The 22,982-nt window shown below is 42.8% G+C and overlaps 1 protein-coding gene across 1 annotated transcript in view; it reads right to left on the reverse strand.

Annotated features, from left to right (window-relative positions):
* Positions 1-22,982, reverse strand: part of eci2 (enoyl-CoA delta isomerase 2) — a 103,341-nt gene that overhangs the window by 74,950 nt on the left and 5,409 nt on the right. The window contains exons 2-3 of the mRNA XM_050056508.1: positions 16,882-16,943; positions 13,262-13,365 (exon numbers count right to left, since the gene is read on the reverse strand). Coding sequence (XP_049912465.1) covers positions 13,262-13,365; positions 16,882-16,943 — 166 coding nt within the window. The remainder of the gene's footprint in view (positions 1-13,261; positions 13,366-16,881; positions 16,944-22,982) is intronic.

Here is a 22,982-nt window from a genome sequence, read left to right on the forward strand (position 1 = left end):
TATACATATATGCATATATATATATATATATATATATATATATATATATATATATATATATATATATATATATATATTTGTACACACACTGTGTGCTTTCTAAAGCACAACTTGACAGTTGATAACCAGCGTGGCAGTGAAGACAAGGATCAAAGGCCTGAAGTCAAGCAAGCTGTCGACGCGAAGGAAGAATTGACTGGAAACTCTTCACCATGGCAAAGGAAACCCTTGGGAAAACAGTCAATCAACTGAAGCAAGAGAGAACCTTAGCTAAAACTGTCTNACACTGTGTGCTTTCTAAAGCACAACTTGACAGTTGATAACCAGCGTGGCAGTGAAGACAAGGATCAAAGGCCTGAAGTCAAGCAAGCTGTCGACGCGAAGGAAGAATTGACTGGAAACTCTTCACCATGGCAAAGGAAACCCTTGGGAAAACAGTCAATCAACTGAAGCAAGAGAGAACCTTAGCTAAAACTGTCTTCACCAAACAAGCGAACTACCTGAGCAAAGCTGCAGATAGCATGATCAAGCATGAACTACAAGAAGAGTTCAGCAAGCTCACTTACCTTGCAAGGCATGTCAGCGATACAAATTATGAATACAGGGCTGGCCTACTGGCAGACTTTGAAACTGAAACTGATGAGGGTGAAGAAGTCAAGCTCGACAAGCACCAGCAAGATGAGCTTGAAAAGACAATGACAGAGTGTGACGTAAACTTGATGAATTCCGGAAAGCAGTCCAATCCAACCTCTGGCCAAGATATGGTGAAGATGAGGTAAACTCTGCAATCCAAGAAGCAGGAATAGCCTGTGAAAGAGCTCATGCAAAGCCCATCACTGCTATCTATAGAGACGGTTATGAACTGCAGCTGGAAGGAGTGAAGAGGCTTGTCCAAGATGCAGTGCAAGCCTGAAAGACTGGGAAAAGTGGATCCCACATGATCAGACAGCACGCCTGGAAGGCAGAGTAAAGGACCTGAGAGCACTCGGCAACAACCTCGAAGCCAGGAGGGCAGAATTGACCTATGACTAAGCCACGCCCCCCTCCACTCACTTGGACAAAATATCAACATTCAGTGACCGGCGTTATGGCAGGTGTCACAGTACACGGCATTTCGCAGGAGGGAATTGATGAGTTTTGGAGACACAACGATCAAATTTTGGTGCATCAAAGTACCACTGAAGTTAAGGTTTTTGGCTCAGAATATGAGAAAAGGATAATGGCTTTTTTACCATCTTTACCAAGAGTGTCTCTCCGTTAGTTTGGTGCTACAGTATTTGCATTGAATCATTCAGCATAACGTTTGCCAACCTTTGTTATCTCTGCAATTACAGATAAGTCAGTGTTTCCCACAGGATTTTGGGAAACTATGGACACACACACACGCACACACACACACACACACACACACACACACACACACACACACACACACACACACCCGGAAGAAAATTTTGAACATTGTAGATTGAAATGAATTTGTATACAAAATGTACAGAAAGGTAAAATCATCAAGTTTTGAAAAAGTATTGCAATTTCATTTTGTCTTCAATGTTATTGTCTTATATTATCTTTGTAATATGATTATCTTATATAATGTTATTACTATCCTAAAACATTCTCCAGGTCCTCTGAAACTCTGCAGGACTTAAGCCTCTTTCACACAGAGTGCCCTTTGCGGCGCCCACCGCGGGGTAAGGCGCAGAGCAAGCGGAGAGCAAGGTGCACAAGACAGGATTTGGGGGAGTACAGGCTCGTTCAGGAGCTACAGCTCCATGGTGACCGCTTCTGGGTCTACTTCAGACTCTTCTCTGCTATTGGACGCGCCGAGGTGTCGTCACAGCGCGTTGCAGTGAAATTAAAAACATTTCAATTCGAGCGCAGGCAGACGCCACGGCATGCGCCCTCTCACGTGCCGCTCAGCTCGGCGGCCGAGCGGTGCGCTCTTGCGCCGCGGTAGCACATACATAATGAATGGGTTCGTCGGCGGAGGTCTGCACAACTTTATCCAAAGGAGAAACTTTTCTCAGTTGAGATGTGGTTTAGGAAAGGGTAAAAAATACACCCCGTCACCCAGCCTCTCAAAATACCTTGTGTCAGACTTGCATGTACCCTATGCACACCGTTTGAACATTTTTAAACTTCAAATCTCAGAAAAAGCTCATAAAACCGAACGAAACTTACTTTCTGTAATGCATTTCAATGGACGTCCAGGCAGAGAATGTCCGAGTGTATGGAAATGGCTATACGCACTGTGATTGGCTCAACGCGTTTGAGGGCGGGGCTTAGCCATAGGTCAATTCCTCACTGCACAAAGAATTGCAGAGGGGGAAAGAAGAGGAAGAGAGACTCAACCTATGCCAGTTCCCCAACCAGTGGTGAGAATAAAGCCAACAGGTCTACCCAAATTCACTGGGTTTAAGAGGACTTTCCACAGATGGAAGAGAGACTGGGAGAACCTGCAAAGGCAGGGAGAGCCGACCAGCTCAGTGGAAGTAAAGAAGTTCCAACTCCTTGACAGTGTGGACGAGAGAATATGCAGAGACCTGCACCTGTCAACATACAACAGTGCTGAAGACATGTTCAGAGTACTTGAAAACAGGTATGGAAACAAGTCGACAATTGCCTTGGAAATAATTGAGGACCTGGAGAAAATCCCTCCTTTAAAGTCACACCAGCCAAGGAAGGTAACTGACTTAATCCAAACTGTAGAAAAGCCCCTGAATGACCTCACCGAGCTTGAAAGCACCGGAGCTATCAAGAATCCCCTGGTGATCAAATCTATTGACAGCAAACTGTCAGACAATATGAAGAGAGACTGGCTCACATTCATGGTCAATCCAAGAAACGGTGTCACACCAGACAATCACTTTGACAGCCTTCTTACAGTCTTAAAGACTCAAGAGGACATTCTAGAAAAACTAGATCAACTGGGTCTAAGTGAGAAATCTGAAAAGAAACCTACTTACATGGAGAAGAAGTATGCCTCCACAAAGTCCACAAGGAAAGGAGGATGTGTTGTCTGTGGAGATTAAAGGCACCGTGAAAAGATTTTCTTTTGCAAGCGGTTCAAAGAACTAAAGCCTGCCGAGGAGCTAAATGCTGTTGAAAAGCTGGGAGCATGCAAAAGATGCCTTGTATGTCATGCAGAAGATGATGAATGTACGGACACTTACCTGTGCAGGAACAGAGATTGCAAGAGAGGAAGCTCCACAGACCACCATTTCTTTCTTCGCCTGAAAGGAGACTTCAAAAGGAAAGAATCTGAGAAAGTGGGAAAACCCAGCACCAGAAGGCAAACACTCACAGAGGAGCAAGAGAAATTAATATTTGAGCTCACCCCAGGAAAACTTTCACCAACATGGCCGCAAAATCACACTGCACTGAAAAGAACCTACCTGGAGTGATGGACTCAAACACATGTGAGTTACCAGTTATTCTTATGCTTCTGGAAGTAACTACCAATGCAGGACAGAAAACTGGGACTCTCATTGACTTGGCATCAGATACCAACTACATCACTCACAGAGCTGCCAGAAGACTGAATCTACGAAGTGAAAGATCACGCTTGTTGTCCATGGAGTCTGAGGCATGGCCATGAAGGTAAAGACCAAAAGATACTTACTCAAGGTGAGAGTCAAGACACCTAGAGACACGGAGAGAGCCCATGAGCTTATCTGCTATAGCTTGGATGAAATTGCAAAAGTGCACAGAGTAATCAAACCGCAACAACTCAAGAGGTTCTTCCCTGACACCAACCTGGAAGACCTTCACAGACCAGAGCACATTGAGCTTCTCATCAGCCACCGTGAAGGAAGACTCACTCCACAAAGAGTAAAGGTAGTAGGAGATCTTGTCCTTTGGGAAAGCCCATTAGGAAAGACAGTTGGCGGAGCACATCCAGACCTCTGCTAAGTAGTGGACATGGCTCTGCACAATTCTGGGACTCACTTTGCTCGATCGCTGAGAACCACAGCAGTGAAGTATCAAGAAATTGCTGAGATGCAAGAATTCAAAGCTGAAACCAAAAGCACAGTTGCTGGCAGAGAGTTCTTAGACTGGTGGAGATGGGACAGCATCGGAGCAGCCTGTGAACCCAAGTGTGGAGGATGCCAGTGGGGTAACTGTCAACCAGGAGGCAAAGACATGACTCTGAGTGAGGAAAGAGAGCTGGAGATTATCAGACAAGGTCTCACCTATGTCAAAGCAGATGCTAACAGTCATGAGCCTCACTGGGACACAAAATATCCCTGGATTGAAGATCCAAGTTCCCTGCACAACAACAGGAGTGCAGTGGAGGCCACTTTTCTGAGAACAGAGAGACAGCTCAAGAAAGAACCGGAGTGGCATGTGGCATACACAATTCAAGTCCATGAGATGGTGGAAAGAAAAGCAGCAAAGAAACTCACCAAAGAGACCATTGCCGACTGGAAAGGCCCAGTATGGTACGTCAGCCACTTGGTGGCGCCAAACCCACACTCCATCACAACACCTGTGCGAATGGTATGGAACAGCAGCCAGAAGTTTAAAGGGCTCAGCATGAATGACCTCCTTCTGAAAGGGCCTGATGTCCTCAATCCCATCCAAGCAGTGCTACTAAGGTTCAGAAGAGGAGTCCATGCTGCCCTGGGCGACATCAAGAAAATGTGCAATTCTGTGTGGCTTGAAGATCTGGAGTTGCACCTCCTCAGATTTCTCTGGAGAGACAGTGAAGATGGAGAAATTGTAAAATTTGCCATCACCAGTGTCAACATTGGTGATCGACCAGCAGGGTGCATCGCACAATTGTTCATGCGAGAGACAGCAAAGCTGCCCAAGTTCACTCACCTGGAGGAGGAGCGTAGGATCCTTGAAAAGGATTCCTATGTAGATGACATCCTGACATCCAGTAATGACCTGGGAAAGCTAAACAAAACCACCAAAACAGTTGAAGAAATCCTGAAGGCTGGTGGATTCTTCCTCAAGCCGTGGGTCCGGTCAGGCCGAAGTGGGAGGCAGAAGTAGGGATGTCCCGATCCAGCTTTTTCACTTCCGATCTGATACCGATATTACAGCCATGAGTTTTGGCCGATACTGATCCGATCCAAGCGCGTATTATACATATTCACTGATTTTGTTGTCAGTCATGTTAGAAAAGGTTTGATGAAGCAATATTACTCTAACAAGAACAACTACTTAATCGGGTTAGTTAGAATGATCCACAACAGTTGGTATGAGAAACTGACCCGTTTATTGTTAACAGGGTTAAATAAACAAACTTTAAACTTGAACATTAACATTAAATAAAAAATATAGCTGGTTTGCTTTGGCTGCTTTGGCCCCTTAATAAATAGAAAATAAATCAACACAAGAAATCTTTAAAATGTCTAACATTGAAATTAAAATAGCAGCAAGACTCCACACACTTGTGCTTTGCCCCCCTAATAAATAAAAAATAGATTAACACCACAAGACATTGTTGACATTTAACAAACAATGCAGCCTTTCCTTTTCAGTTATTTTTGTAGTGTCAGTGCCAGCCTGGTGCTACTGTTTCCTGGGACCAACAGAGGCGACAAAAACCACACACAATATTGTACAACTGTTTAAACAACCAATAGTCCATCCATGGCTCCAATTTCACTATTTCACTGCCCAAAACAATGCCATCAGTGCTCTTTACTTAAACAGTACGAGTGTAAAACAAATAAAAATATCACTCTCAAAAAACCAGAGCAGAAAACAAATAGGCCTAGTCAGTTAACTAAATTGACCGCTACTCTTCCTACCCTTCCCTCCGTGTGTGTCTGCATGCTGGCCTGGTGGATTGATAGTAAGTGCTGGAGCGGATCACTGGAATGGACTGCTTGAATTGCGGAGCGCTGGGCTGGCTGGAAAAACTGGATCGGAGTTCTGGGATCGGCATTTTTCCATGCAGTCCGATCCGATGCACGTTTTTTGCTAATATCGGCGGCCGGATCGGGACATCCCTAGGCAGGAGCATGCGTCAGAACATCCAGTTTTATCAGATCAAGTCTTCTTTCTCCCCAACCAAATGAGAGAAGGAGACAACAAAGCCCTTGGAGTCGGCTACCTTGTCGAATCAGACATCATCAATCAACTTCTTAAAGAGAAGAAAGAAGATGAGAATCAGCCAAAATGTCCTCGGAGAAGAGGTGAGAGAAAAAACTCCAAACCCACTGACTACAAGACAACTGCTTAGCCAAGTAGCTAGCTTGTATGACCCAATAGGCCTTGTAACACCTGCCAAACAAAAGGGAGCCATTCTAGTCAGAAAAGCTTTTCAAGAAGCTGGAGGCAAAACTCTGACCCGAGACACGTGGGACAAACCTCTGTCTGAAAGACTGAGAGATGAAGCCATCCACCTGTTTGAGGAATACACATGCCTCAACCAAATCACCTTCCACAGAAGCCTCACACCGGTCAAAAGGATTGGAAGACCCTGCGGAATAACATTCTCTGATGGAAGTGACCAGAGCTATGGAACTGTGGTGTACTTCAGATGGGAGACCGAGCAAGGCATCCAAGTCCGACTTGCTGAGTCCAAAGCAAAGCTCTCACCACTCGACCAAAAGGGAGAACCAGTGAAGGCTGAGGACTGTGGTGCTGTCTTCGCTGCAAGACTCAGAAGATACATCGAGCACAGTGATGTGGTAGTTAGCAGGAGGGTTCCTGGTTCAATCCCAGGAGGGAGCCCTTCTGTGCGGAGTAGGGATGGGAATCGAGAACCGGTTCCTGTTAAGAACTGGTTCCAACTGGTTTAATCCATCGACATCATTAGCCTTTATGCTTAACGATTCCCTTATTGATTCTTTTCATTACGTTGGATCTTCGAACCGATTCTTTACGTTGACGTGCCGCACGTCATGGCACATACGCTCGTCATTCAGCTCAACAAAAAGAGGTAATCATGGCGGAGAGACAGAAGCGGTCGAAAGTGTGGCTTCATTTCACGAAAAAGGATGCAAACAGCGCTACATGCAATGTCTACAGCATGATAATTACATGCAAAAGTGGTAACGCCACAAACATGTTGAAGCATTTGTCGACGCACAGCATTAAATACCAAGAGTGCCGTGTTTTCAACAATCTCCGCTGGACGAGTGCAGCTCCAGCAGTAACGTCTCTGCAGAGCAGAGCCAGTGAGGGTACGTACCATATGTTAGCATTAGCACAACCCTTTCAGCGACAGGTTCTGTAACGTTAATGACATAGACGAAAACAAATACTGTACAAATATTCTCTCATTTGATCCATTTTAGATGATAGCGTCGGTGGACTGAGTACATCTGCTGCCAGCAGTGTCGCTGCCCCTCCTCCACGTCCCAGCCCCCCTCCCCCTCCCTCTCCATTTAGCCAGCAAACGGCATTTACACTTGCAGAACAGGGCAAAATGTTGCAGGACAAGATTGATGAGTGTCACCAAACACTTACTAAATTTATTGTGAAGGGTTTGCACCCCTTCTCCACAGTGGAGGAGCCAGCATTCCGGTAGGTTAAGGTTTATAATAAAACGTTATGAAAGCAGATGTCTTGGGTTAATTACAAACAACAGGAGGTGATATCATTAATTATTATTGAATGCCAGCCATGCCTGTCTGTTAATTAATATTGCAATATTGCACAAAAAAACATCATGACTCATAATGAGAATGTGATGAATGTCGATGTTCAATATATCTATGCATGTTCCTATAGATGAATGTTAAGTTGTATAATCTATTCTAATCAGTTTAACATTTTGTAGGGAGCTGGCAAAGAAACTATGCCCCAGATATAACCCCCCCATCAAGAGATATGCTGTCCAACCACCTGATCCTGCGTGGTATAATATTGAAAAGGACAATTTAATAAGTGAACTCAAAGAAGTTCCAAAGGTGGCCATAACAGCAGATGGATGGACCAGTCTAAACCAGGACCACTGTCTGACTGTCACTGTACATTATATTAGAGATAGAGAAGGTATAATCAAAGGCAGGGTCCTCAAAACGAAAGCTGTATATGAAGCGCAGACGGGACAAGCAGTGGCAGAGGAAATTAGACGCATCTTAGATGAGTTTAAAGTTAGGGAGAAGGTTGTGGCAGCCACGGTGGACAATGCGGCAAACATGGTAGTGGCGATGAAGAAGATGAATCTTCAGAAGATTGGGTGTTTTGCCCATACACTGAACCTTGCAGCACGGAAGATTCAGAGGCGCCAAACTGTCTCAAACTGGGTGGCAAGAGTCCGGGCAGTGGTGGTTTGGGTGAAGAGGTCCCACATGGCCAAAGTTGTGCTTAAAGAGAAGCAGCAACTACTCAGTAAGAATCTTTTTCAATACAACCCTTTCACTATATTCTAATAATATAAATTAAAACAATCCAATGATTATTATACAATGTTTATGTGTGTATATGTCTGTGATGTACTTATACAGGTGTCTGTGTAACTTTGCTTTATTTCAGATCTTCCCCAGCATGCCCTCATCATGGATGTTAAAACACGGTGGAATTCACTCTACTTAATGGTGGAGAGATTTTTTGAGCAGTTCCCCGCCATTCAGGCTGCAGTGATGGACCCATGGCTAAAGAAGCTGAGTGGCAAGGACAAGTAAGGATGGGGTTATGTGACTATTTCAATATGGCTTATTGAATCATAATATTATGCTATATGGAAGGACTGTTAATTATTATGAAATATAATTATCTACTATTACAGAGTGGTGGAGAAAATGGATGTGCATGACTTCAGAAAGGCGGAGGAATTTGTGCAGCTAATGCAGGTCCTCTACACATCCACCCTGTGTGTCTCCAGTGACACGAGTCCAACCTGCGGGCAGATTCTGCCCATTGTAGAGAAACTGGAGGGCACCTTCACAGTCCAGGAGGAGGACTCTCCATTCTCCAGAAAGATAAAGGACAAGATTTGGAGCGACCTCTCCACAAGATACCAGGTACTGTGACAAATGACATTTATCACAGATACTAACTAAAATAAGTTCACATTCAATCATGTTTCCCAGATAGTTGAATATGGATGTGTTTTCCTTTTCTCTTTTTTGAATTAAGGATGAAGAAGTCCACGCCTTTCTGGAGGAGGCTACGGCGATGGACCCAAGGTTTAAAATAAAAAAAGATACAGATGCTATCTGGGACCGATTAAGAGCAGCAGCAGTAGCAGCAAATACTGCAGTGGAGGAAGAGGGTGATATGATAGTAATTTGATTATAGCATATTACTATTGTGATTTTTCCTCTTGTTCTATACATGTAAAATTGATACTCATGGTCAGTTTCTTCTTAAGCCATCAGAGCAAGAACAAGAAGCGGCAGTCGCCAGACAGAGTCAGCCATGGTGTGATGATGAAGAGGAAGAGGAGGAAGAAGATGTAAGCTAAGCTCAGTTCACTATAATGATCATATCATATTACTGTCACAAATGGAAAAAGAACATTTTGCTGTGAAGTGTCAAAAAATGTCATGAGCATTGCACGGATTAAAATATGAAACTAAAATTAGAATATGGTCATATAATTTCAGATTACACCTGCTGTGAAGAAACCAAAGTCAGCCTTGGAGGAGCTGTTTGCAGTAGAGGACCAGCAGCTGCAGCAGACGGTCCAAAACTGCAGACCTGCCAGTCCGTCATTGACAGAGTGGAGCATGAGGTCCAGTTGTACAGAGGCCTACCTCCAATTCCTGTTCCTGCCAACCCTGCCCTCTGGTGGTGGCAGAAAAAAGACACACTGCCCCTGCTCTCAGTGCTGTCAAGTAAATATTTGTGTGTTCAAGCATCCTCAACGCCATCTGAGAGGGTCTTTTCGACAGCTGGAGACACAATTAGCCCAGAGAGATCAAGGATCCTCCCTGAAAAAGCTGACATGCTTATCTTTTTGAGCAAGAACTGTTAATTAGTCCAATCAGTCCAGTCCAGAGATCTAGGATCCAGTGACCATGTAAATACTTTATTTTTATTTCTGTCCAGAGATTTATTTTTATTTATGTCCAGAGATCTAGGATTCAGTGAGTGACCATGGAAATACTTTAATTTATTTATTTTTATTTATGTCCAGAGATCTAGGATCCAGTGACCGATTTCATATTTGTTTACTTCACAAGCACTTTTCTGTCTTGTTTTGAAATTCAATAAAAAGATTTTGTTGACACCAAAAACCTGTAAGGTATACTTTTTCTACACAGAAAAGGAATCGATAAGGGAATCGATAAAGAATCGGATCGATAGGCAGAATTGATAATGGCATTGCTATCAATAAAATCTTATCAATTTCCATCCCTAGTGCGGAGTTTGCATGTTCTCCCCGTGTCAGCGTGGATTCTCTCCAGATACTCCGGCTTCCTCCCACAGTCCAAAGACATGCAGGTTGGGGATAGGTTAATTGATAACTCTAAATTGTCCGTAGGTGTGAATGTGAGTGTGAATGGTTGTCTGTCTCTATGTGTTAGCCCTGCCATAGTCTGGCGACCTGTCCAGGGTGTACCCTGCCTCTCGCCCAATGTCAGCTGGGATAGGCTCCAGCCCCCCCGCGACCCTCAAGAGGATAAGCGGTTACGAAAATGGATGGATGGATGGATGGATTTAGTAAATTCAAGTGAATATAGGTCAAAAAGGATTTACAAATCATCTGCATTCTCTATTTGCTTACTTGCGGATCTTGGCAGACACACATAGCAGCAACACAAAGCAGCGGCGAGGTATCTATGTTTCTATATCTATGTGTACCTTGACCTTCACCTTTAAGGGCAGTGGCCTTGTAGGTAACGTAGCCTGTACGAAACCACAGACAGTATAATTGTGTGGGTGTGATAAACATAGACTTTATAGAAAGACAGACAAAAGGAGCCATTCATGGTGTAAAATGTGTTCTAGTTGCTGATTTGTCCTGTATGGGTGTCTGCCAATATAGGTAGGAGCTATTGATTGAGAGACAGGTGTTGCTCGACGGGAGCACACATAGTTTTTTTGAATGCAACGCCAGACCACATTAAGTGAGGTGTACGGTGCTCTAGAGCCCTGTTTCCACCGAGCAGTATGGTACATTACGTTTCAGTTCCATTTCCACTGCGAAAAGTTGTGGATGGTACCACTGGAACCATTCCTAACTGTTACCGTTTTTGGTACCCCTTCTGTTGGGGTACCTAGCACACAGATTTGGTACTAAAAGGTGGAGCTGTGAACACTGCAGTCTGTTGATTGGTCAGTAGCAGAGGGTCACTCTGCTCAGGGCTGAGTTGTGGCTGGTTTTGAGGCAGAAGCCACTGTTCATACTGTGGAGAGTTTAATTAGTAAACTGTAAATATACAATGAAAGGATGTTTTATTGCCTCTTGCAGCAGCCGGAGTCAGAGGAAAAAATAACTTCATTCACCGGGCCGACTGCCAGGATTTTTAAGGTGGAACATTAACTCGTAATGTTACTCAATGCACGAGCTGACGATGTGGCTCAATCAACACACCTTAAACCCCCGAGCTTGCCTGAGAAGGACTAAATGCACAAACCCGCTATGTTTAAATATCCAAAGGAGAGAGACTCTCACTGCAGCCTGTTTTGTTTTGAGCTTTTTTGTTCTGAAAATGTCAGCATGCAGCCTCGATCTGTGGACAAGAAACGAGGTACTGACTTCCCTCTGTGTCACCAATAATAAGGAAATACAGTGAGTGCTGGATGGAGCAGTGAGTGACAACAACCCCACCCACATTTAAAGGTACGGTTTGCAGTGGAAACGCTAGGGTGTAGGTACCATGTCTGAAGTAAAGGAAAAGGTAGTTTCTTGCAACCCTAGAATAAAGATAAAAATATTCACAAACGAAAAAACACTTCTGGTTGCTAAAAACACTAAAAATTAAAACCCTCTGCGCGCACTGCAGCACAAGCAGACAGATGCGCGACTCAGAGCAGCATGTGTCACTGACACCAGACTCAGAGCGCAGCGGACCGGTGGAAAATGTCCCCGTCAGCATATTATTTTACATCAATAAAATCTATTTTATCATTATTTTGAGTCACATTGTTGAAAGAATTTAGTCGTCTGTGTTCAAGCAGGATAATAGGTCTCCATTCATTGCACATCGGGCTTTCTATTTCCTTGTCGGAGATGTTTTCTTTTTTAATTACATGATAGCTATTCTCCCTTAACTCACCAGTAAAGAATACCTTTGTCAATTTCAAATAACCCGTGGCAATAATAATATCCCTGTTCTCTGATTCACTGTGAAACTTTTTTATGCAATTCATGCAACAATCAGACCAGATGACTTCTTTACTCGGCCTAATGGGGTTAGTGTTGCGTTCAAGGTCCCCCAAAAAAACAGGAGAAAAAAAGGCCGAATATTCAATTTTTTTTTTCACAATCGAATCCTGGGCCATCAAACGAAGCTTCGAAGCTTCAAATTTTTTGGTCAGCCTTAGTCTGAAGGGTACTTTCGGTTCCAAAAACGAAACGGGGCTTATGTATTGGTAAACTTTATGTATTTGAATGGTATATGGACACAGATTTATGGATGTTTGCATGTTTCGTTCAAGACTATGATGGTGATAAATAAATTATGCAGCAAAGAAGAAGAAGAAGTGGATTCTTTGTTTCCATCTAAGAGCAGCGGTCGGTTTGGTAAGGCGAGTACGTTCATTATTAAGTAGCCTGTCTATGCAGCCCCTCAGTGACTTTAAGTTTAGGCTTAGCCGCTATACAGACGACATGACAGCTCCCTCAATGTGACGCCAAAACATCCGGATCACCCCCTGGTCAGGGGTGGAATTCACCAGAGGACTCATGATATAATATTAACATGATACTTAGGTCACGATACAATATTACTGCGATATGCCAAGTATTGGGTTAAAATATATTGCAATATATTTTGATTTATTACCTTTTTTTCCGACTGCAAATTATTTTCCCCAAGGAAAACTTTGTCAACATCAGTTTTACCTAATAAAATAATGTTTATCTGATTTTAATCATTTTTATGATGTCACCATTGCAAGATGGCAGCAGCTGTATCTGGAGATTTTGGCTTGATTTTTATACAGTGGGAGGAAGTGGAGACGCGTCGTATCTGAGCAGCCAATAAGCTGTGACCTTTAGTTGGAACTGGGCCGAGGTTTTCTTTTGTTGATTGATTTAATCTGACAGCTCTGTCTCTGTGGCTTCACTCAATTCTGCAAAACAGCTGTTGGTCCCAGTTTATATTGTATCTCACTTTACAATAAATGGTTCTGATTACCTGAGAACACCTGTCTCACAGTGCCTCTCTAAATGTCCCACCTGTTTGAAGAGAGCGTAGATTTTCAGTTTGACCTCGTTGCCCGGGTCGTTCTTCAGCGTCGACAATTTATTCTTGGCCTGCTCAAACTGCTCCACCGTTGCACCTGCAGTCACACACAGACATTACTGTCATCACCAATAATGATCCAAACAAGAAGTCTGCTCAAACTGGGAATCTTTAAGAAAGTCAATCAACAATTTTAAAATGTCCTCAGGGTTGAGGTGCAGATAATATTTGTGTATTATTATTAATGATTAAAAATTAGTATTTTGATTAACATTAAGACAACAGTGAAAAATAAATTGGTTCCTCACTATGACTGCTATGAAGTTAATGAATATATAACTTTTTGTCAACTCTGTCAGATCTTACCTCTGCCATCCATGCTGATGGAGGTAACATAACTCAGTTCTCTTGAATTATTGACTGACCCTTACGTGTTGCTCCATTTTTATCTTCTAATAATGAATGTCAATATACTGTGCCATCCCTGGTTGCAACTGATGATGTCTTGATAGAAAACAGGTATTTGATAGTTGTTGTTATTTAGTTTGAAAGCTGGTCAGTTTGGTCACAAAGTCTCGAGTTTTTTCTGTAACAGCTGATTTCTGTAAAAATCAAATCAATCAAAAAGAAAGAGATTTATGTTCAAAGTGGCTTTCGATGTGCTTCCAGGTTTTTAATGTTTCTGTACTATTTTATATTTTATATGTCTCTAGTCATACTATTACTATTATTATACACATGATTATTATCACATATGTATACTATCATATATTAATATATACTTTCAACATACTGTACCACAATAGCCATAATTATTATTATAATATTATTACTTTCATTAACGTTGTTGTAAGCTACTGTCATTAGCGTCTGTCCTGCATCTCTCTCTGTCTGTCTCTCTTTCTGTCTCTCTCTCTCTTTTTCTGTCTTATTCTGTCATACGGATTACTGTTAATTTATAGGGATGCACCAAAATGAAAATTTGTGGCTGAAGCCAAAGCCGAATAATATTAAACGCTTGCCCGAATACCGAGTACCGAATACTGAATATCGTTGTTTAGTTTTTCATTAGTTTTTGCAGATGAACCCCCTCCAGATTAGAGTTGGGACCAAAATTGGGACCCACTGCACGATACCAATGAAAATATCATGGTTCTGAGTAGTATCACGATACCACAGCGAAAATGAGGCAGATGTGCCTTTTGTCATTTATAAAAAGATAAATCACTTTTCTATAATACATCAATGATATTTCAATGGAATAAATTACTTATTGACTTATTCATACTTCAAAAACAGCATCAATAAGTGATTAACATGATCAAAATAAAATAAATAAATAAAATAAGAATCAACCAGCCACCCTCCTCCCCTGACAAGTAAAGAACAGTCCCTAAAGTGCGGTGAGGTTTGTGGGCCGTTAACGGCTCGTTTCTCCTCTGACACGTCACATACCTGTGTTCGGCTGGCTCGGCCGTTCAGGTACTTCTGGGCAGTCATGACGCCAAGAAGAGGATATTATTGGAGCCGACTTCTCCGCCGCCGGTAAGCCGATGGCCGCCGTATTTGACAGGAATGCATTACTGTCTGTGTCTGTGACCCCCGTTCAACCCACAACCGGTGGGATTCGCCTCTCGTTTCTGCTGCTGGTTGAAATCTGTAGGTTGCTCACACAGCGTGCTGAATGATTTAAGCCTATTTTGCTCACTCAAAACTATTTTTAGTCGCAAATGCGAGTGCAGTGACGGGCGGATCGCCACACTGCCGACATTTTACTCCGCCCGTCACCGCACGCTGTTTGATTGCGTTATCAAAACACGCCGCTATTATTCGGCCTTACTTTTAACTTATTCCATCGAATACCGAATGTGTGTTTTTTTGCAATATTCGGCCGAATATATTCGGTTACCGAATATTCGGTGCATCCCTATTAATTTATTATGTTAATCTGTTCTGTACGACATCTAGCCTATTGCACGTCTGTCCGTCCTGGAAGAGGGATCCCTCCTCAGTTGCTCTTCCTGAGGTTTCTACCGTTTTTTTTCCCTGTTAAAGGGTTTTTTGGGGGGTTTTTCCTTATCCGCTGTGAGGGTCATAAGGACAGAGGGATGTCGTATGCTGTAAAGCCCTGTGAGGCAAATTGTGATTTGTGATATTGGGCTTTATAAATATGATTGATTGATTGATTACACACATAATTAAATTGTCTTATATTTAATAGAACAAAAACACTGAAAATTTCTTTCATGTTTTCTAATATGGTACGAAGACTTTTTTGAGTGCCCGATGGTGTTGACAAAAGTCTTCAGCTGCAAAAATGTGAGGTTGGCCTATTAGAAGGTTTAATATTCAAGACTCTGATCTTTTAAAATCTATTTTCCAGCATAATTGAAGAGTAAAAATCAAAACCCAGAAATATAAGGTTTCGTCCCAACTGTCAAAAATGAGTAACAGATAAAGATTAAACTGATTCATTAATATAAAATGTCTAAAAAAAAGTAGAAAGAAAAAAACAAAGGTATTCATTTTACAATGATATAAAATCAGCAAATCTTCATATTGGAGAAACTAAAACCTGACAAGTTGTGCTTGATAAATTACTGAAATTAACAGTGAGTTTTCTGTGGTTACTTATGGATGAATTGGTTGATGATTTAAGCTGTAAAGTAAATACACCAGACAAGCTGTGGTGTCAAGTCAGTGAGTCAAACTCTTCCTCACATCTCCCCTCAAAGAAATCGACCTTTTCCTAAGCCACATACCTTTGTGTGGTCAGAGTGAGCATGGGGCCTACAATGTAATGAACTGTACTCCCTGAGGAAATATTGACAATATGTGTTTAAAGGATACATCCAGAATGTCACACTGACTCAGCAGCAAAAACAGTGTTCAAAAGATGAAGATAGTTAAAGGCTAAAGGATAACGAACAGATAACAGTGTAAAAGTGAACCACCACATAACAGAAATAACAAACATAAAGTAGTATGTAGATGAACAGTGTTTGGCCTCCGTTCTGCCATGCCGCCGCTAGCGCCTGGGCCTCCACCATCGGACAGGCAAGGAACTCCAGGAGAAGCCAAACACTGTTCATCTACACACTGTGATGACACAGAGCTGGCTCAATATCAGCAAAGTTTCCCTGCTTCCCTTCACTGGTTCCTGTACAGCAGGGTAGGTCTTTTTTTCCACTGTTATTATCATTAAAAAGCAAAAGCAGCATACATTCAGTAGGCTATATCTTCAGTAGCTAGTTAGCTAACCCTACACTTTGCAGGGTTTGATTTTAGTTTTGAAAAGGAGAAAATGTATATCTTCTTCAAACCTCTCAAGGTTACAAGTATCATTAACACTCAATGTGATCCAGGCATAACATTTAGCTGGAAATCAACAAAACCAGCCTTAAAAAGGAGACGATTTGAAACAATTACATCAGAGTCAATGGAGCACAACTGTGCAGCTGCTGAACCCTGGTCTGAGCTGGGCCAATACATACGCTATGACTGGCAAGTCTGCGTCCAGGGGCAGGACTTAGTGAAGAGTCAATTACAGTGAAAAAAGAACATTTTTAGGGTCCAAGTGGACTGAGGTGACAGGGCTGCAGCAGATACTCACCCATCGTTGGAGAGGTTGTGGTGTGGAACGTCAGACTGGGAATGGTGGCTAATCTCACCAATCTGGTGACAGAGAGGAAAACATTCAGTGAATTCAGTTAAAAGAAAATCACTGACTGTTGGTTTTCTACACTTATCTGATTTCTTATATGTATTCAAGACACCTTTCCAGCTGGACTGTAGGGATACACTGATCCAAATGTTTCTGATAGCTCAAGTATCAGCGCTCTATTTTCTTCAAACTTCACAAAAGAAAAAGAAGGTTAGTCAGCTGAACAGATCACCAGGGCTTGACGCTAACTTTTTTCCCAAGGAGCACATGTGCTCCTAAGTTGAAAAAGTAAGGAGCGCACAAAGAACTTTAGGGGCACAATGTAAATTGATCAAATAATGTGTTTTCCGTAATAAACGTGATGCAAATAGACATTTACAAGCAAAATTATTTAATGAATTTGTATACAAAATGTACAGAAAGGTAAAATCATCAAGTTTTGAAAAAGTATTGCAATTTAATTTTGTCTTTAATGTTATTATCTTATATATATTATCTTTGCAATATGATTATCTTATATAATGTTATTACTATCCTAAAACATTCTCCAGGTCCTCTGAAACTCTGCAGGACTTATTTCCACCCTGCCCAGCAGCGGTACCGTGGCGAACGGTCCCTAACTGCGGGGAGAACGGAGCAGGCCTTCCCGGAGGTCCGCCGCTTTTCCCGGTCCGTCTCCTCCACACTTTGACTTATTTCCACGCTGCCGACAGTGGGACTTATATTCACTGTGCCGACAGTGGCTTGGAAAACCGGCCATAACGCCAGGGCCTGCCCTGCCTGCGAAGCGCAGCGCACCGAAATTCTCCCGCGAGCCAGAGCACTTCTGTTTATATCAGACGCGCATTTCTCCACGCTGGTTGACAAGCGGTTCTGCTCCCAGCTGTTGTCTCCGTCACATTTGGGGCTGTTTTTCCATCATGGGTAACTACCCAGCTTGACACATTCGCTCGCGGCTCGCGCAGAAAATAGACCAGACGCCGAAATGATCACTGCAGGGCCGGTGGCGGAGCTGCGCGGTGCGGCTTCACTTCTCGGCGCTTTGAGGCTATTCGCGCCGCTTCCGCGGGCGGTGTGGTTCTTAACCGTGTCACACGGGGAAGAGGGAAGAGGGAAGGCGGCTGGAGTTCCTCCAACATTTGCGGTTAGATTATCATATTTTTTTATTGACAAAAATACAGGCTGCTTCGGCTGATTTTTTTATGCGCACATGTGCCCCTAAATATTTTTTACAGTTCGCACACACCTATTTTTAGTCGCAAATGTGAGTGAAACGCTCGCACTGTCGAGCCCTGCAGATCACACACTGACAGTTAAAACCCCTTCAGTCGAACCAGTGAGTCTACTACATAGGACTGACTCAATATTTAGAACCCAGGTGTGGTTCAATAATGATTGACTGCCACTGAAAACAAATTCAACATCCAAGTTCACACAGTATTCTGCCCTGTCATAAGACACTGTGGAGACATCCACTAACTTCATTCTGCTTCTTTTTCAAATGTCAATAACATCCCTGGTGTCTCAATCATACAGTTTTTTTTATCTCTATGTTACAATCATTATTATTAAGGGAAAAAAGAAAAACATCAACTTTACTTTTAAACAGCAGTGTATCTCATAGCTGAAATACTCAATTTTATGATGACATCAATGTCTTGTTTTGGTCAACCAACAGTCCAAAACCCTGGGTCCGCAAACATTTTCATGGACGAAATTTCAAAACTTTTCCATGACTTTTCAAAGACCCCAAATATTTGGGCTGTCAGCGTTAATGCATTAACTGTGACGTGATTAAGGTCTGAACATAAGCGTTATTTTTTTTAATCATGTGCTATTTTTGCCGCCACCTGTGTTTCAAAGGCTATAGATGGCTGAGTGATGATACTGGTATCATAAGAAAACAAGAAGTCCTAAGGAATCCAGTAGTACCAACTAGGGATGTAACGACCTGTCGATCTAGATTGATATATTGATTTAATGATCAACGATCCAATATCATTGATGCAAAGTGAAAACATCAATCCACATGATCATTTTTTGCATAGGCTTTTATTTTCAAAGTCTGTGTCACCATCAAACAGCAGGCAGATGGAAAGCAGCAAAGAGAAAGACCATGAGGATAACATTATTTACTCGGGAATAAATCAGCAGAGTGGAAATATTTTGGATTTCGGAGAAAATACAGGACAACAGACAGAGCTCATGCTGTATGTAAATAACGATGTTACTAGATAAAACACGACGCAACGTTACCTGCCTGGATGCGCGTCTCACTCTGATAACTTATTGCTTCAGCAACATCAGCTGCTCTGTTTTAACAATGTTCAGCTGAAAAACCATGCATGCAGACTGAAACTCTACTGAGCTGTTCTGTCAGGAGATGCAGCGACTTTAACCACCGGTGAGTAAGAATAATAATGACGTTACACATAATCTGTTAAACTGTGAGTAGAGTAAAAATGTCCACTAGCCGCTAGGGCTAATTTATGCAATGCAGACATGCTTAAAGGTAGGGTCTGGAGGATTTTCCAGTTGCTGTTTGTAAACACACATTCAAATTTGGCCCCTCCTATCAGGCTCAATTCTCCCGGGTGTACGGAGCCCGGAGGTATGGAAGAAGGCTTCACAGAAGAGGTTCAGGCAAGGCTCGCGCTGGTGCACGCTCGGGCACGGCACCTGCGCTCTCTCATTGGCTGGGGAAATCTCCGCCCAGAAGCGGTCCGAGCTCACAAAAACATCAAAATACAGTTAAAGGGCAGGAGCTCTGCAAACAGAGTCACCACCACACATGAGTAGTAGCCCATAGGTGATGATTAAGCAGGATTTCATTTGTATATGTCTATATTTTGTTTTGTTTGAAAATCCTCCAGATCCTACCTTTAAGCTAACGATGGGTGATTAGTTGGGCTGTAGTCAACCAAAAAAAATTTTGGTTGACTAAAGTCGCACATAATCTTGAACTAATCGATTAGTCGTGGGGAAAAAAAATCTGCACGTTATTTTTACTTCTGCGGTGGTGTCTGTGTCACTCTGCAGTTACATCAACAAAACGCTAGTCGGCGGTGGAGGACTGTGTTAAGTGCTGTAAAGTTTAGTTCAAATCAAACTTTATTTATATTGTTGATTCAAAACACACATTAAATATGGCTTAATGGAGACAATTTCAATGGCATTTCACATTGTATAAATTAGCCTAGCATCTACCGATCTTTTCCTCTTCTCATATAAAACCAGGGACAACAGCAACATGTAACAAAGGTAACTGTACATAATTTGGTTCCATTATAGCTCACAAGATTCACCGACAAAACAACTGTCTTATACTAAACACGTTTTCCGAGCAAATACAACATGCTAACGTTATTAGCGCCAGCCTATGGCATTTTACACTGTATACATTAGCCTAGCAACTAGCGGAGATTTCCTCTGCTCATATGAAGCCAGGATAAATCCTAAAGTATAAATCCCTGAAGGATAAATCACACCCAAGACTTAAAATGCTGTTTTAGTGAAGGCTTTACTGTCTCCACAATTTATTGTTTCTTATCTGTGAAACACAAGTAAATTCAAGCTTTGTTTCCACTGAGGGAAATTTAGGCCGTAAGGTGAATCAGAAAAAGTCTCACAGAAACTGATTTCTGCTCCGACATCTGGGAACTACACGATCTTTACTTCATAAAAAAGATCAATACATGTTCAGCTAATCAGCGGGAGTTCGTAGCGCGGGAGTTCGTAGCTCATAACCCCGCAAGAGTCCTGTGATCGGGGTCGTAATTCAGCACTTGTTCTGTCTGAGCGTAATGATCTGTTCCGCCTGAGCGTAATGAGATTTGGTACGCGAGTGGTGGCACGGCCGTCACATGATCACACTACACCAATAAGGTACCCGCATTTCGTGTCGCCATGGTTTCATTCAGCAGAGGAAAACAGACCCGAAAGTCGTCAAAAGTGAGCAGAAATGAGCTGAAACAGCGCTATTCACATCGCCGTGTCCATGAAACACGATGAAACAAATAGACAATAAGGTGAACTAAGCAAAAATGTCTTAAAACACATTTGATGCAATACCTGGGCATAACCGACGTATTATTAGGCTACATAGACAACATAGCTGTCCAGTACGGAATACGAGAACGGCCATGTATTTTTTTTTGCTTTTTTTGTGCACTGTTACCTCGTAATAACGACTTATTATTTCGCTATCTCAATATAACAAAGACTGTTTTCTCGTGATAACGAATTAATTATCTCGTCATCTCGATATAACCAAAGATTGTTTTCCTGTGATAATTGTCAAGTCGATGATTGTGNTATATTTCCAAATAGTCGCCTGGTGGCATATAGCCGCCAGGCATCTAATAGCCGCCGGAGGTTTGACCCCATTTTGCGTATTAAACGCTGGGGCGATTATTTCCTCATTCATTGCCTCAAGGAGGGACAGCCCTGCAGGCAGAGAGAGAGCAGCTCGCGACGGCTGCTCTCTCTCTGCCTGCAGGGCTGAGGAACTGTTTGTGCTTTTACGCACGGGTCGGTGGTGAAGTGGTGCACATGACTCGTGCTACGGGCGGATGGACGGACGGACAGACAACCACGTATCTAAAACAGGTAATACATCTGGTTACATCTTTCCCACATCAAATATCCGTGATCACCTACACCCGCGTGCGTTAAAGCGCACACAATTCTGTGTCCTCTCTCCGCGGATGCTGTGATTTGATGGCCCGGTACTCATTGTAGCCCACGCTTGTAAGACCCAATAATAATAATAGTAATAGTAAGCTACTGTGGGCCATGCCTTTTAAATTAAATTACCAGAGGAGTTCGCTGAAAAGCAGGTAATGTCAGCCTGAATTACTTGCGTGCGTCCCCGGTGAAAATCGCTGACATATGGGGAATACAGCTTCTACAGGCTCGCCATAGCTTACTGTCAGGACTCAGGGACCAGAATTCGGGATGGCGGACCGTCGGAATGGCGATATTTCGGTGTGGCGGCCTGTAACCACTGGTTAAATGGCCCATTCGGTTGGTATTCAGATAACTGGGGCTTTACTGGTATAATGCAATAGCACCACCCAGTGGTGAAACCCGTGTACACGTGTACATGAAAAAAATGACCCACTCTAAACGTTTAGAGATTTTTGTACAAGAACTCACCCCTACCTTACAGTATTTTTGCACTAAAAACATACTGGACAGGAACTGTAACCAAATAACGGCCTGGTGCAGGTCGGTGCAAAAACAAACCCAAAACAGAATAAAAGCCCTGAGCAAATAGCCCCTGGTTCTTTTAAATGCCTGGGGTCAAAATCAATTTTGTGAAATAAACGCCCGGGCTACTATTTGGATTTCAGGACTTTACTTTTCAGCGAACTCCTCTGGTAATTTTATTAAAAGGCATGGCATATAGGTCCACAGTAGCTTATTATTATTATTATTATTATTATTATTAGGCTATTATTATTATTGGGTCTCATAAGAGTGGGCTACAATGAGTACCGGGCCATCAAATCACAGCATCCGCGGTGAGAGGACATGGAATTGTGCGCGCTTTTACGCACGCGGGTGTAGGTGATCACGGATATTTGATGTGGGAAAGATGTAGCCAGATGTATTATCTGTTTTAGATACGTGGTTGTCTGACCGTCCGTCCATCCGTCCGTCCGTCCGTAGCATGAGTCATGTGTGCCACTTCACCGCCGACCTGTGCGTAAAAGCGCAAACAGTCCCTCAGCCCTGCAGGCAGAGAGAGAGCAGCCGTCGCGAGCTGCTCTCTCTCTGCCTGCAGGGCTGTCCCTCCTTGAGGCAATGAATGAGGAAATAATCGCCCCAGCGTTTAATACGCAAAATGGCGGCTGGCGCTTTATGCCACCAGGCGACTTTTTGGAAATATACGGTATGTGACAATAATCATACGTGTATAATAACAGTAGAAGTGTGACTAATGATAACAGCAGGAGGCATCTAGCAGGACCACGGCAGCTCTTGTAGGCTGAAATCAAGACGATCACATTAACCACTGCACAATCATCAGACTTGACAATTATCAC

The sequence above is a fragment of the Epinephelus moara genome, chromosome 11, assembly GCF_006386435.1.
Source record: "Epinephelus moara isolate mb chromosome 11, YSFRI_EMoa_1.0, whole genome shotgun sequence".
NCBI classification, from domain to species: Eukaryota; Metazoa; Chordata; class Actinopteri; order Perciformes; family Serranidae; genus Epinephelus; species Epinephelus moara.